The 14203-nt window shown below is 45.0% G+C and overlaps 1 protein-coding gene and 2 long non-coding RNA genes across 3 annotated transcripts in view; 2 read left to right on the forward strand and 1 right to left on the reverse strand.

Moving 5' to 3' along the window:
• The window catches only part of LOC138976412 (uncharacterized), a 556176-nt gene that overhangs the window by 179633 nt on the left and 362340 nt on the right, over positions 1 to 14203 (reverse strand). The gene's annotated exons all lie outside the window — the stretch shown is intronic.
• LOC138976410 (uncharacterized) lies at positions 29 to 490 on the forward strand. The gene is made up of 2 exons (XR_011458979.1): positions 29 to 284; positions 454 to 490. It is a non-coding gene; the product is annotated as an uncharacterized lncRNA (long non-coding RNA).
• Positions 6226 to 10952, forward strand: LOC138976941 (uncharacterized). The gene is made up of 2 exons (XM_070349835.1): positions 6226 to 10746; positions 10916 to 10952. The coding sequence occupies exon 1, from the start codon at positions 6226 to 6228 to the stop codon at positions 10108 to 10110; it is 3885 nt and encodes a 1294-aa protein (XP_070205936.1). The 3' UTR covers positions 10111 to 10746; positions 10916 to 10952.

Here is a 14203-nt window from a genome sequence, read left to right on the forward strand (position 1 = left end):
TTCTCTTAATTTGCCACCTTTTATGGACATTTTTTACTGATGTGTGTACTTGCCCTTTGATGGATGAGTAGCTGTGGTTCGGGATTTTTCGATGGTTTTTCGGTGGATTGTTTCAAGTAACAGTTTTCTGTATTCATGCGCGGGTTTCCGGCTGAGCGGTAAATGTAAGCCATCTTGGGTTCTTTCGCTCAAGAGAACCTCATGAAAGCGACACTGGGTCGCTCCCACTGAAAGCCACTGAACTCATGGAACTCTCTCTGCCTCTAGATTCCTTGGACAACGAGGTATGAGTAATTATGTAATAGCGCTTCGATGTTTCTTTTATTTTCTCATGGTTTTAGCATTATAAATGATTGTCTTGTCGGAAGATTTGTGACCATGCTTCTTGTTCCTCTAACTTTTATCATTGGTGAACATGGGTCTTGTATTGATGACCTTTTTATTCTCTTGCAGTTTTACGGTGCTATTGACAAATAAAAGTACACCAGTCCCAGCGTTGTTTTGAATCATTTGACGAGAGGCAGTGACAGTAAAACTCGTTCCCAGAGTAAAACGAACTCGCTACCAGAGTAAAGGAAAACGCGCCTGAAGAGAAAGGCGACCTTTCAACCATTGACCTTCGACATAGGTCAACAACCGGCCAGAACTTGGAAGACATCGACTGGCAAAATTATGGAAAAGGAAAATCTGAACCCTCTTGAAATGAACGAAGGACAAGAGAACTCAGAAAGCGTCAGACGTTCTGCAAGGGAACAAAAACTGACAGAAAAGGGCAGAAGCTACAAGAAAGAACTACTTTTACAAGCCTTTCACTCTGAACATTGTGGGTTGCTGGACTTTCTTACTGACACTGACAGTCTGCTACAACAGAGCACTGTGGACTGTGAAGATATGATTTCAAGGCGCCAAGCGATTACATCCCGAATCAGCCTACTGAGAGAAACTGCTGAGAAGATAAATGAATTGGATGATGGTGAAGAAAGCACTGATGGTTTGCTCAACGACGTGGCAAATATGGCAGTCTCAACCATGAACAAGATTGTTACTGCAACAAAGCACATGAATGATCCTGTACGCTCAGTAGTTTCTCATGCGTCAAAGCGATCTAAGGCCTCTTCTACTTCATCACAGAGACTTCTGGCCGCAGCTGAAGCTGCCGCTCTACAAGCCAAGCTACAGTCACAGCGTCTTGAGAAAGAAAGACAAGAAAAATTGGAACAGCTTGAATTTGAAGAAAATCTACGCAGAATGGAAACAGAAAGAACGATGGCAAAGATGAAAAGAGAAATAGAAGAAGAAAAAATTGTGGCTCAGTTGAAAATGGAGGAAGCAAGACTGAAAGTGCTTGACGAGCCTAACAGTGGTTCACAATCAAGCCAAGGGAGCCACACTGCACCACAGAGACAAGACATTATGCCACACAGACGGGCCTTGCATCAAATTGATGATTGGAACAACATCATGCCGCATAGACAGGCCTCTCATCAGACTTATGATTGTGCTCAAAAGACAAACCTGCGCCATGACACTCAGGATTTGCATCAGTTTGATGGCCGATCGCAAAAGACAAACCTGCGCCACGACGCTCAGGCTTTGCGTCAGATTGGTGATCGCTCACAAGGAACGAACCTGCGTCATGAAGCTCAGGCCTTGCATCAGTCTGATACTCACGCACAAAGAACAAACCTGAACTATGATGCTCCAGTGTTTACTCCTTGGAGCCAAACTACCGAACAATTTGCAGATGCGCTAGCAAGGGCAATAACCACAAGTCGATTGCCTATTCCAGAGCCACCCATCTTCACTGGCGATCCACTTCACTATCCTGACTGGATTTTCTCATTCACCTCACTGATTGAGAATAGAGGTATCGCACCGTCAGACAAAATCCACTACTTGAAACGCTACCTAGGTGGGCCGGCCAGGGAAGCCGTCAGTGGCTTTTTCATGCTCAGAAGTGACGATGCATACAGGCAAGCACGGGATATTCTGGAAAAGAGGTTTGGCAACCCCTTTGCCGTTTCTGAAGCTTTCCGCACCAAACTGGACGCCTGGCCTAAGGTGGCTAACAAGGATAAAGCGGGCCTTCGCAACTTGTCTGACTTCCTTCTCCAGTGTCAAGCTGCAGCTGCCGAAGTACCTGACCTGAAAATTCTCGACGACGTGCGTGAGATCAGAAAGATCACAGCCAAGCTTCCAGATTGGATAGCCCACAGATGGAATCGGACAACGGCAACAACCAAGCGAGACAAGGCCAGATACCCGACGTTCCAGGAATTCACGCAATTTGTTGTCGAAGAATCTGAGATTGTGAATGACCCAGTCCTCTCCGCTGAGCCTCTACCAGCGGGTCCAAGGCCACAAAGCCAAAGGCATCATGAACAACCTCGGCCTCCGAAGACAGTCTTGAATACGAACGGCAACATGGTTTCCAACAACCACAATGAGAACACCCAGGGCCCGTATGCTTATGGGGGAAGTTCGCGACAACTCCCGAAGTTTTGAGTGACATCGGAAGTACTTGCCTCACTTTCGTATGCATGGGCCGGAAAAAGGGTTTACCTCGAAGCAAAGCGAGGAAGTAACTCAGGGTATTTTGCGACTACTTCTAAAGTTTTGAGTGACATCGGAAGTACATCCTCACTTTCGCATGCATGGGACGAAAAAAGAGTTTACTTTGGAAGCTAACGAGGAAGTAAATGAGGGTAAATGTACTACAGCCAGACCCAGTAGTAAACACGCTACTTCCACAGTTTCTCAGTGCAAAAAGGCAGGGCTTTTCTTCAGTTTTTCATGTCAAACCGAGCTGACGCTCCAAAAAAGAGAAAATAGAGGGAAAAGTCGTATCTTCTGCATGCATTTCGTGCAAATTTCCCAGAATAAAAACCTGAGTTGCCAGCTTTGACTTTTGTTTGTTGATCTGGGTCATTGGCCACCACTCTTTCATTCCCGCTTATACAAGGGGGTTACTGTGTTTCTATGAAAATGGGCGTCGTTGTGTGCATGTGTGAGTGTGTGTGTGTGTGTGTGTGTGTGTGTGTGTGTTTGTGTGCGTGCGTGCGTGTGTTTGTGTGCGTGTGCGTGTGTGTGTGTGTGTGTGTGTGTGTGTGTGTTCGAGTGTTTAAGTGTAAGTTTCTGCTATTGTTTTTGTCATTGCTTTATCTGTGTGTGTGTGTGTGTGTGTGTGTGTGTGTGTGTGTGTGTGTGTGTGTGTGTGTATGTGTGTGTGTGTGTGTGTGTGTGTGCGTTCGACGTTATGTGTGTGTTCGACGGTGTGTGTGTGTGTGTGTGTGTATGTGTGTGTGTGTGTGTGTGTGTGTGTGTGTGTGTGTGTGTGTGTGTGTACCCACTCCCCACACTATATTTGCGCCTTGATATTTTATTCATGTTCTTACGTTTTATGCTGTTTATTGTGATTCACCACACCCGAGTTTATCGTAATTGAGATAATAAAGTGTTCTATGTCTATGTATTATGTCTAATACACATGCACACACGCACGTAGGCTACAAAAATCCAATCTTGACTTTGAACTTTATATAAACATACATCCTCTTCACAATTAACGAGGACAAACGTAATTTACAAACACCTAAGTACAACAATTTTTCTGTTTTAAAAATTCGGACACACATTTTCTCAAATAATATGAAATTCGCTGAACTTATCTTCTTTTCACTACACCTTATATCTTGATTCCCCAAAAATGGAGTTCTGCCTTTTTAAATTTACCAGTAACACAAACATTCGCTCTGACCAAACTATTTTTGTCCAGCAGTTTTACCGATACACAATCATTAAAAAAACACTACAAAAAGAGTTTTAAGTTAACCGACTTCGCTACCACATAAACAACCTTTTTTTTTATTGTCCCCAACATTCTGGTCAACGAAATCATTATTATAGACAGTCATTCTATTTAAGGACAATCATCACAGCTTTCGTTCAACCAGTTAAAAACAACAATTATAGTAAAAGCTACAGCGCGATCAACGTTTGCCCATTTACGAACTCGCGATGAGATTTGTTTCTTATGGTCACCAAGCCTACCGTTTACAAACGCATGCGCACTAATTGGGATTCCCCCAATTTTCTCGACCTTGACCTCAGAACTCTCGAAGCCACTACTTCGGCGTTCAATTTAGCTCGTGCATACCGAGTAGCTGGCAACTTTGCTTTCGAAGTTCCCACTTCCAATGTCAAGGGCTTCTCGCTTGACATAATTATACGACGATATCGCATCTCAAGGGTCCTTACCCATCCAAAAGAAACCTCCAGCGCATACTACAATTGCAGGACATTCCGTTTTTAAAGGCAGCTCATTGGGAAATGATCTCAGACACAATATCGAAGACGTGAAATGCGTCAATCGAGCAACTGTCGTAACTTGGCTACAATGAGACGGTCTCCTACCTTGCACCATAGACACGGACTGTGACATTCTTGTTTAATTTAGGTGAAATGCTTAAAACAGAGTGACTCAAAAGCGACAGTTCGATCAGTTACTGACCGAAAAAAACGTGCTCGAGTCATTCGGCGAAGGTGGCGAGCTTTCAAACCAGCACGACTGAATAACTCAGAATGCCTTTTTTCATCATGCCTCTATTCTACACGAGTAACATAGTGCAGTGGTAACGGTTCCGGACTCTCGTTCATTCGCTCCGGGTTCAAGTTCCGCCGGGAGCTATATATTTTTTTTATTAATCTTTTCCTTTTTAAGCCTCCGCAATTGCATTCCGGCTGCAAAAACCGGGTTTTGCCTCTGTGTTAATTTTATTCATTTGCAAAAGAAACCTTCCTATGCTTTGAAAAAATCATATCATGTCTTGACTTTCAACTGTACGCGCGTGTGTATATGTGTGTCACTACGGTGAGTATGTGTGTGTGTGTGTGTGTGTGTGTGTGTGTGTATGTGTGTGGGTGTGTGTGTGTGTGTGTGTGTGTGTGTGTGTGTGTGTGTGACGTGTCACTTGTGTCATCATAGTTTCAGTGTGTGTATGAGTGTAGATTGAGAGAGAATGAGAGAAAGTGAGAGAGAGTGAGTGTGTGGTTATTTGTTTGTGACTGTGTGCGTGCGTGTATGGGTGCGTGTGTGTGTGTATATGTGTGCGCGCGAGCGCGCGCGTGTGTGTGTGTGTGCAGTGTGTGGTGTGTGTGTGTGTTTGTGTGTGCCGTCAGTGTCACTTGTGTCATAGTGTCAGTATGTGCATGAGTGTACGTTTGTCTGTGTGTGCATGTGTCGTAAGAGAGAGAGAAAGAGAGAGAGAGAGAGAGAGAGAGAGAGAGAGAGAGAAAGAGAGAGAGAGAGAGAGAGAGAGAGAGAGAGAGAGAGCGACACTTCTTTGGCAATTTTGGACCAGACAGCGTCTTTATGTTTAACAGTTAGACTGTTCTGTAAACTTGGTGTTTACTGTTTTTTTTCTTCTAATTAACTGTTCTGAAATTTGGACAGAATAACCGTTCTTTCGTAAAACACTTCTGTCAAGAGTACAGCAATTTCACCATCTGAAAAAGGTGCAGAACGCCCCTCCGTGTCTACTTTCTTTTTGAGCGGCACACGTGCCTTGCCATTTTCGTTGACTGCCATGTTGATAGAAACGTGCGCATGCGTATTAGTAGGGATTCCCCCAATTTCCCCGACCTTGACCTTAATACTCTCGCTGTCACTACTTTGGCGTTCAAGTCAGTTCATGCATTGTGAACAGTTAGAAAGTTGACTTCGGGAGTTCCCACTTCGAAAAGAGGCCTCTACTTCCAGTGTTTCTTACTTCTAGTTCATGCATACGGGCCCAGACGTCTGCATCCTCGACAAGTTGCCTGTTTTGTAAAAGGCAACATCACTCAATGAATGAGTGCAGAGACTTTATGAGAAAGCAGATGTCAGAAAGAAAGGATTTCGTCAGAAAGGAAGGCCTGTGCTTTGGGTGCCTAAGACCAGGGCACATGTCAAAGGACTGCACGAAACGGTGTGACTGCAAGAAGTGCAGCAAGAAACATCCTACGAGCCTTCATGACGACAACTGGTCGTCAAATCACCAGCGTCCTCCAAAGGAAATGAAAAGGGATGATCAGAAGGATACTCAACAAACTGATCTAAAGAATGGATCATGCAGGAAGGTTCTCTCAAATACAGAGAGCAGCTTGACGTCAATGGCCGTCCCAGTGTTTCTGTCGACAGACGAAAACCCACACCAGGAGATACTGGTCTACGCACTCCTAGATACGATGTCTGATTCTACATTTGTTCTGGAGTCCGTGGCAAGGGACCTGCAGGCTTCCTCCACACCAGCTGCTTTGAAGCTGACAACGATGACAGACACGAGCGTCACAGTGGCATGTCAGAAGTACTCAAACTTGAGGGTCAGAGGCTTCAACTCGGAGAAGACGATACACCTGCCTGTCACCTACTCAAGAGATCACATCCCGCTTGACGATGAGCACATTCCATCACCAGAAACGGCAGGCAGATGGCCACATTTGAGCAGATTGGAGAACGTCTTGGTTCCCAAACAAGACTGCGCCGTTGGGCTGTTGATTGGATATAACTGCCCGAGAGCACTGGCACCATTGAACTGTGTCACTGGAGACGATGATCAGCCATATGCAGTTGAGACAGAGCTTGGTTGGAGCATCGTCGGCGGCATCACAGAAAGCTTCGATGCTATCGGAACCTCACATAGAGTGATCACAGGGGAAGTTGCTCACTCAGCTTACCACCCAGAGAGATCAGTGACCTATGTGCAGAAGACTCACATTAAAGAGGTCACGACGGCAGATCTCGTGAAAATTATGGAGCAAGACTTCCAGGAACTGAGCCCACCTGACCAAACGATGTCCCAAGAAGACAAACAATTTCTGAAGACACTTGAAGAAGGCATTCATCAAACAGAGGATGGACATTATGAAATGCCACTTCCCTTCAGAAATGGCGAGCCAAAGCTGCCCAACAATCGACAAGCAGCCTATCATAGAGTCATGGCTCTAAAACGGCAGTTTGAAAGAAAACCTCAGTACCTACAACACTACACAGCCTTTATGAAGGAAATCATTGACAGAGGGGATGCGGAGAAGGTCCCAAGTGATGAAATGAACGACACTCAGTGGTATATCCCCCATCATGGAGTATACCACCCCAAAAAGCCAGAAAAGGTCAGAGTAGTCTTCGACTGCAGCGCTCGATACCAAGGGACTTGTATCAACGATCATCTGCTTCAGGGCCCTGACCTCGTCAACTCACTGGTGGGAGTCCTTTGCAGATTCAGACAAGGCCCCATCGCCTTCACATGCGATGTGGAGAAAATGTACCACCAGTTCCGGGTGGAAAGACGACACCAAGACTATCTACGGTTTCTGTGGTGGGAGGATGGAGACCTCTCCAAGGCTCCAGTCGATTATCGCATGAAAGTCCACTTGTTTGGTGCATCGTCCTCACCTGGATGCGCCAATTTCGCACTGAAGCGACTTGCCAAAGACCACGAACACCTGGGAGAAAGGGCTGCAAATTTTCTCATGAACGATTTCTACGTGGACGATGGCCTGAAGGGAGAGTCCACAGCTGAAGCAGCCATTGATCTGCTCGAAAAGGCCAGGCTCATCTGTTCAAAAGGCGGTCTGAGGCTACACAAGATTGTTTCAAACAGCAATGAGGTCGTGAACAGCGTTCCAGAGTCTGAGCGCGGGGGTGCTGCTCAAGCCAACAAAAACACGGACCTTGGTACCACCGCACTTGAGAGCGTCCTGGGGCTGCAGTGGTGTATGGAATCAGACAGCTTCTGCTTCAAGCTGAACCCAAAAGACAACCCACTGACACGACGTGGAATTTTGGCCACTGTAGCATCAATCTACGACCCCTTGGGCCTCATTGCACCTGTAGTCCTAGTGGGAAGGATGATTCTCCAAGAAATGTGTGGAGGCGGAGCTGGTTGGGACCACCCTATCCCTGAAGACCTCCGCCCACAATGGGAGAAATGGATGAGTGACCTGCAAAAGCTCACAGACTTCAAAGTCCCAAGATGTTACCTGGGGAACATCAGCTCGCCAGTCGGAGTTGAACTTCACCACTTCTCCGATGCCTCGCTGCAAGGTTACGGGCAGTGCTCATACTTGCGCCTGAGAAGTGACGACGGCCAAGCACACTGCACTCTTGTCATGGCAAAGGCCCGAGTAGCTCCACTGAAGGCAACAACAGTTCCAAGATTGGAACTTCAGGCAGCTGTACTATCAGCGAAGACGGCAGCTTTTCTGGATGCTGAACTTGACTACCCAAACATCACTAACTTCTTCTGGACTGATTCAAAGGTGGTTTTGGGATACATCAAAAACAAGACAACAAGATTCCACATGTATGTCGCGAACAGAGTGGAACAGATTTGCCAAAGGTCCAATCCTGACCAGTGGCACTACATTGCAACATCAGAGAATCCAGCAGACCATGCCTCTCGTGGATTGTCAGTGGATGAGTTGTCCACATCAAACTGGCTAAAAGGACCAGATTTTCTCTGGCAAAGGGAAATCACAATGAATGACGCAGACACTGAAGTGGACCCTCAGGACAAAGAAATCAAGAGCGCAACAGTCCACACTACACAAGGGGCAAAGTTCACTACCTTTGAAGAGAGAATCAGGAGATTCTCCAGCCTCAGACGCGCAGTCACAGCTGTTGCCAGAATCGTCATGTGCTGTGCACGCAAACGGGGAAAGGAGATCTCGGATGTCGAAGCCAAGAAGAGAGCTGAACAGAACATTGTCAAATGTATCCAAAGAGAGAGCTTTGACGTCAGTGATCTGAAGTCGAAGTCGAGCCCGCTCAGCCAGCTTGACCCATTTCTTGACGAAGACGGCCTGCTGCGAGTTGGAGGCAGAATCAAGAAGACTTCAGAACTCTATGGCGTAAAACACCCCTTGATCCTGCCGAAAAACAGCCACGTGTCTCACCTCATCACTGCACATCAACATGAAAAGACAGCCCACCAAGGTCGGAGCCTGACAATAAACGCAATCCGCTCTGCCGGATATTGGATCCTGGGATGCAGAAGAGTTGTCTCGTCACTTATCAACAAGTGCACAGCCTGCATCAGACATCGTGGAAAGGCGAAAGGCCAAAAGATGGCTGACCTCCCAAAGGAAAGAGTAGAGCCATCTCCGCCATTCACCTACTGTGGAATAGACTGTTTTGGACCCTTCACTGTGAAGGAAGGCCGTAAGGAAGTCAAGCGATACGGACTTTTGATCACATGTTTGGCCATGAGAGCAGTACACATTGAGGTACTCGATGACATGACAACCGATGCATTTCTGAATGGCCTCAGATGTTTCATCGCTCTCAGAGGCAAGGTCCGAATGATACGCTGTGACCAAGGCTCAAACTTCATTGGGGCGAAACATGAGCTAAAAGAAGAACTGAAGAAGCTGGACCACAAAACAGTCGCACTTCGATTGCTTGAGCTGGACTGCGAATTCAAGTTCAACCCCCCATCATCCAGCCACATGGGTGGAATTTGGGAAAGACAGATACGCAACATCCGCAACGTCCTTACAGGCATTCTGGACAACTGTGCTGCTAGACTCGACACATCCTGCCTAAGAACACTGATGTACGAGGCGATGGCTATCGTCAATAGCAGACCATTGACTGTGGAAAACCTTGAAAGAGCAGACGGCCCACTGCCCTTGACGCCTAACCATGTCTTAACCATGAAGCCTGGCATTGTCATGCCTCCTCCTCCTGGAGTCTTCGAGAAGGAAGACCTGTACCTGAAGAAGCGATGGCGGCGAGTGCAGTACCTTGCAGACACTTTCTGGACCAGATGGAAGAAGGAATACCTGCAAACTCTGCAAACCAGAAGCATCTGGCAACAAACGCAGGACAACATCCGGGAAGGTGACATTGTCCTACTCCAAGAAGATGGGATCTGCAGGACAGACTGGAAAACAGCCAGGGTTGTGAAAACCTTTCCCGGCGATGACGGACGTGTCAGAAGGGTGAAACTACTCATGGCAACCTCTGAACTTGATAAACATGGAAAACCTCTGCGCCAGAGGTCCTACCTGGAAAGACCAGTTCACAAACTTATTGTTCTTCTCCCAAAGAACATTTCGAACAATGATTAGCCAAACCGCTGGACTTGTATATCCTTTTTAAGCTTTCTACGGACAGCTTTTTTGCTTGAACATTCAGTAGTTAACCCAGTGAACGTGAATAGCCTTTTTTAAGTTCTCTAGCGATAGTTCTAACTCGAACTTTTATTACCTGTTTGATATTCCTGGACTTTTAAATCATCTTAAAGTTAAAGTAGATGATTCAGGTGGGAGTGTAACTGCCATGCAGTTAAAGGGAAGCGACCCCTTAAATGTAACTAACTTTTTATAACTTTGCATGGATTCTTTCCCCTTGACCACTTTCGGGAAACCCTTTTTTTACTCCTAAGTTATAACGCGATATAGTTCCATCTTTCCGGGTTCTTTCTCTTAATTTGCCACCTTTTATGGACATTTTTTACTGATGTGTGTACTTGCCCTTTGATGGATGAGTAGCTGTGGTTCGGGATTTTTCGATGGTTTTTCGGTGGATTGTTTCAAGTAACAGTTTTCTGTATTCATGCGCGGGTTTCCGGCTGAGCGGTAAATGTAAGCCATCTTGGGTTCTTTCGCTCAAGAGAACCTCATGAAAGCGACACTGGGTCGCTCCCACTGAAAGCCACTGAACTCATGGAACTCTCTCTGCCTCTAGATTCCTTGGACAACGAGGTATGAGTAATTATGTAATAGCGCTTCGATGTTTCTTTTATTTTCTCATGGTTTTAGCATTATAAATGATTGTCTTGTCGGAAGATTTGTGACCATGCTTCTTGTTCCTCTAACTTTTATCATTGGTGAACATGGGTCTTGTATTGATGACCTTTTTATTCTCTTGCAGTTTTACGGTGCTATTGACAAATAAAAGTACACCAGTCCCAGCGTTGTTTTGAATCATTTGACGAGAGGCAGTGACACAGTGTATTTGTTTTGTGAAGGGTAATCAACTAAATGACATTCGTCACCTAGCAAATCACGCGATAGTGAGTCGTCAGGAAAAAGTCATTGTTTGAAAGCCTGTCACGGCTTATCTCTCAAGGACACACTTTCCTCAGCAAAAGGGTATTATGAAAAATGAACATCACGCGGTGATCACGCTATATATGGTGTGACACTGCCATGATTTTATTGACCGACTTGCATCAACCAACCAACTGTGTATGTGTGCGTGCGTGTGTGTGTGTGTGTGTGTGAGTGAGTATGTGTGTGTGTATACGTGAGTATGTGTGTGTGTGTGTGTGTGTGTGTGTGTGTGCGTGTGTTTCAAGTGCGTGTGTGTGTGTGTGTGTTTGTATGTGTGTGTGTGTATGTGTGTGTGTGTGTGTGTGTGTGTGTGTGTGTGTGTGTTTGTGCTTACATGCGTGAATGTGTGTGCGGGCGGGTTTGTGTGTGAACATTAGAGAAAACAGAGACAAACAGACAAGAGACAGATGAACAGACACACAGACAGAGAGGCACGCAAACATAGTATAAACGCAAAAAACAAAGACTGAGAGAGAGAGAGAGAGAGAGAGAGAGAGAGAGAGAGAGAGAGAGAGGAGGAGGTAGAGGGAGGGAGGGAGGGAGGGAGGGAGGGAGGGAGAGAGAGAGAGAGAGAGAGAGAGAGAGAGAGAGAGAGAGAGAGAGAGAGAGAGAGAGAGAGAGAGAGAGATCGTTCTCGTGTATGCCAGTACCTTGACAGATAGGAACCTGGGAACTAATCACAAAAACCCCTTTGGTCTTTGAACAAATGACCTTATCTCAAATGAGAAATGCAGATGATGACAAGATCTACTAAGTTTATTTTCTTTGATCCAAGTCATCTAGGGAGAGAAAAGAGTATGCTAAAGTTGTTCACTCGATTTTTGTAAATCCCCCAAGTGCTCCCTAATCTACGTCAAGTTTCGGCATGGCTATTCACAGACTGCAGTGGCAAAATATGAAATCAACGACATGAGTGCAACGCAGCATGATTCACTCGAATAATAGTTCCATAGAGCGTGCGTATTATAAAAATAATAAGCAAAACAAACACTTGTTTGTACACCATTGGTCTAAATGTGGGGGTGAGCGTTTACAAGGTACAGTACCCTATACACAAGTTTTGACCCAAAGTAGGGGGTGAGCGTTTACAAGGTACAGTACCCTATACACAAGTTTTGACCCAAAGTAGGGGATGGGCGTTTGCTAGATGATGGGCGCTTGCAAGGTAGTTAACGTTACATTCAAGAGATAACAACGTCGCGTTCAGTATATTTGTTATCCCCCGCAAGAGAGGACGGCACGTTTCGCCCTGCAGTCCGGACTGACGATCTAACAGCGAACAACAAGAAGAAGATCCCACGTATAAACACGTAAACACCCACTAGTGCAAAGCATGAGTGAAACTGTGAGTTTCAGCCCATGAACGAAGAAGAAGAAGAAGAATAAGAAGAAGAAGAAGAAGAAGAAGAAGAAGAAGAAGAAGAAGAAGAAGAAGAAGAAGAAGAAGAAGAAGAAGAAGAAGAAGAAGAAGAAGAAGAAGAAGAAGAAAGTATATTACTTAAAACTAGTTTTAAAAGATACTTCCTATTTGCGTGTTTTGCTTTGTTTTGTTTTATTTTGCTTGGCACATTCCAGACACACGGCTATTTTAGTCAACAAGTTTTGACACAGTGGTAAATAGAAGAACAAAACAAGAGGCGAAGCCTTCAAGGCTCACGTAAGAAATAGACAAACAGTAACACAAACTCAATCACTCCGTCACACATACACACCCACACACACAGTAAGCTTAGGTGACACTGTGCAAGAAAGAGAGACACTAGATCTAGATCTGTCTGTCTGCATGTAGCCTACTTACAGGGACACGACTGCCAAATAGTCTCGGCCCGCTCAAAATAACAATGACCGAGACCACACACACCACGCGAGAGAGAAAGACTACAGGGAGGCATGCCGTCATGATGCATTAATTGACGTCAAACACTTTTGACCGTGACGTAATCTTATGCGAGCTTTATCCATAGTCTTGGATAACCACTCACACATAGACTCGGAAATGTTAAAGTTTCTACCACAGACATACACACGCACAAACACACACACACACGCACACACACACGCACAAACGCACAAACGCACAGACAGACAAAGTTACGATCGCATAGGCTACACTTCGTGAGCCAACAATCAGAAAAAAACGTTGTTAAATGTTTGCCTTATGGTAGACAGAGAAGCTCTTGCAAGAAACAAGGCTAAATCACATACACCGCCCTCCTACCTGAACTTAAGTTCCCCATTCTGATATATTATTTTAGCAAGTTATATTTAATATTCTTATTTGGCTAATAATTATTTTTATGTTTCTAGTTACGTATTTATTTACTTATTCAGCCAGTTCTTTATTACATTATTTTGGCATTATCCAAAAGTCTAAAAAATATTTTACATAAATAAAAAACAAATAAGCCTACAAAACCGCTCCACTTCAACTGTATTTCGCGTACACTATGGCAACAACCCCAACAAAATCTTTACTTCCATCCCCATTTTGAAATATCGCAACAACAGACTTCCAGATCTATAACACGATCATATGTGTTCTCTGTTTGCATGTCTGTCCAGTGTCTTGTCCCCCCATAAAGCATATCAACACTACCTGTCCCAAGATAGGCCAATTGGTTCTAAGAGGACGTTAAAACTAATTATCATCACACGTTTGTATCCTGAATGCGAATGTAATTAATCGCCACCTGAGACTTTGCTTTGTGTTAGCTATCTTTGTTCTAAAGATCAACGCGGTCCGTGTGACGGCGATACGTATAACACCATCCTCTCAATACCACTGGTGTGCAAACAGCCACGCTACGTTCACGCCATGGTGTGTGTGACACTACCCTACTCTAGCACTTAAGCGATTTATTGTTGTCCGTATCAAGCAATTGAATTCGAACCAGTCCCCGTTTCAATCTTAGCAAAATCAGATGACTTAAAAATATTTAAATTAAAAACAAGTTCGGATCCACTCTATGTAATTCATATGTTGAATTCCAGTTAAAGAAGCGCCCTTGTCCGTTATAAAGACGTGTTTCCCTTTGCCATGCAAAGACCAATGATTGGCTAAAATAGGGGGAATGCAGACTTCTCCAAATAAAAAACGCTGGCGCTG

Source organism: Littorina saxatilis, linkage group LG9, assembly GCF_037325665.1.
Source record: "Littorina saxatilis isolate snail1 linkage group LG9, US_GU_Lsax_2.0, whole genome shotgun sequence".
Classification (NCBI taxonomy): domain Eukaryota; kingdom Metazoa; phylum Mollusca; class Gastropoda; order Littorinimorpha; family Littorinidae; genus Littorina; species Littorina saxatilis.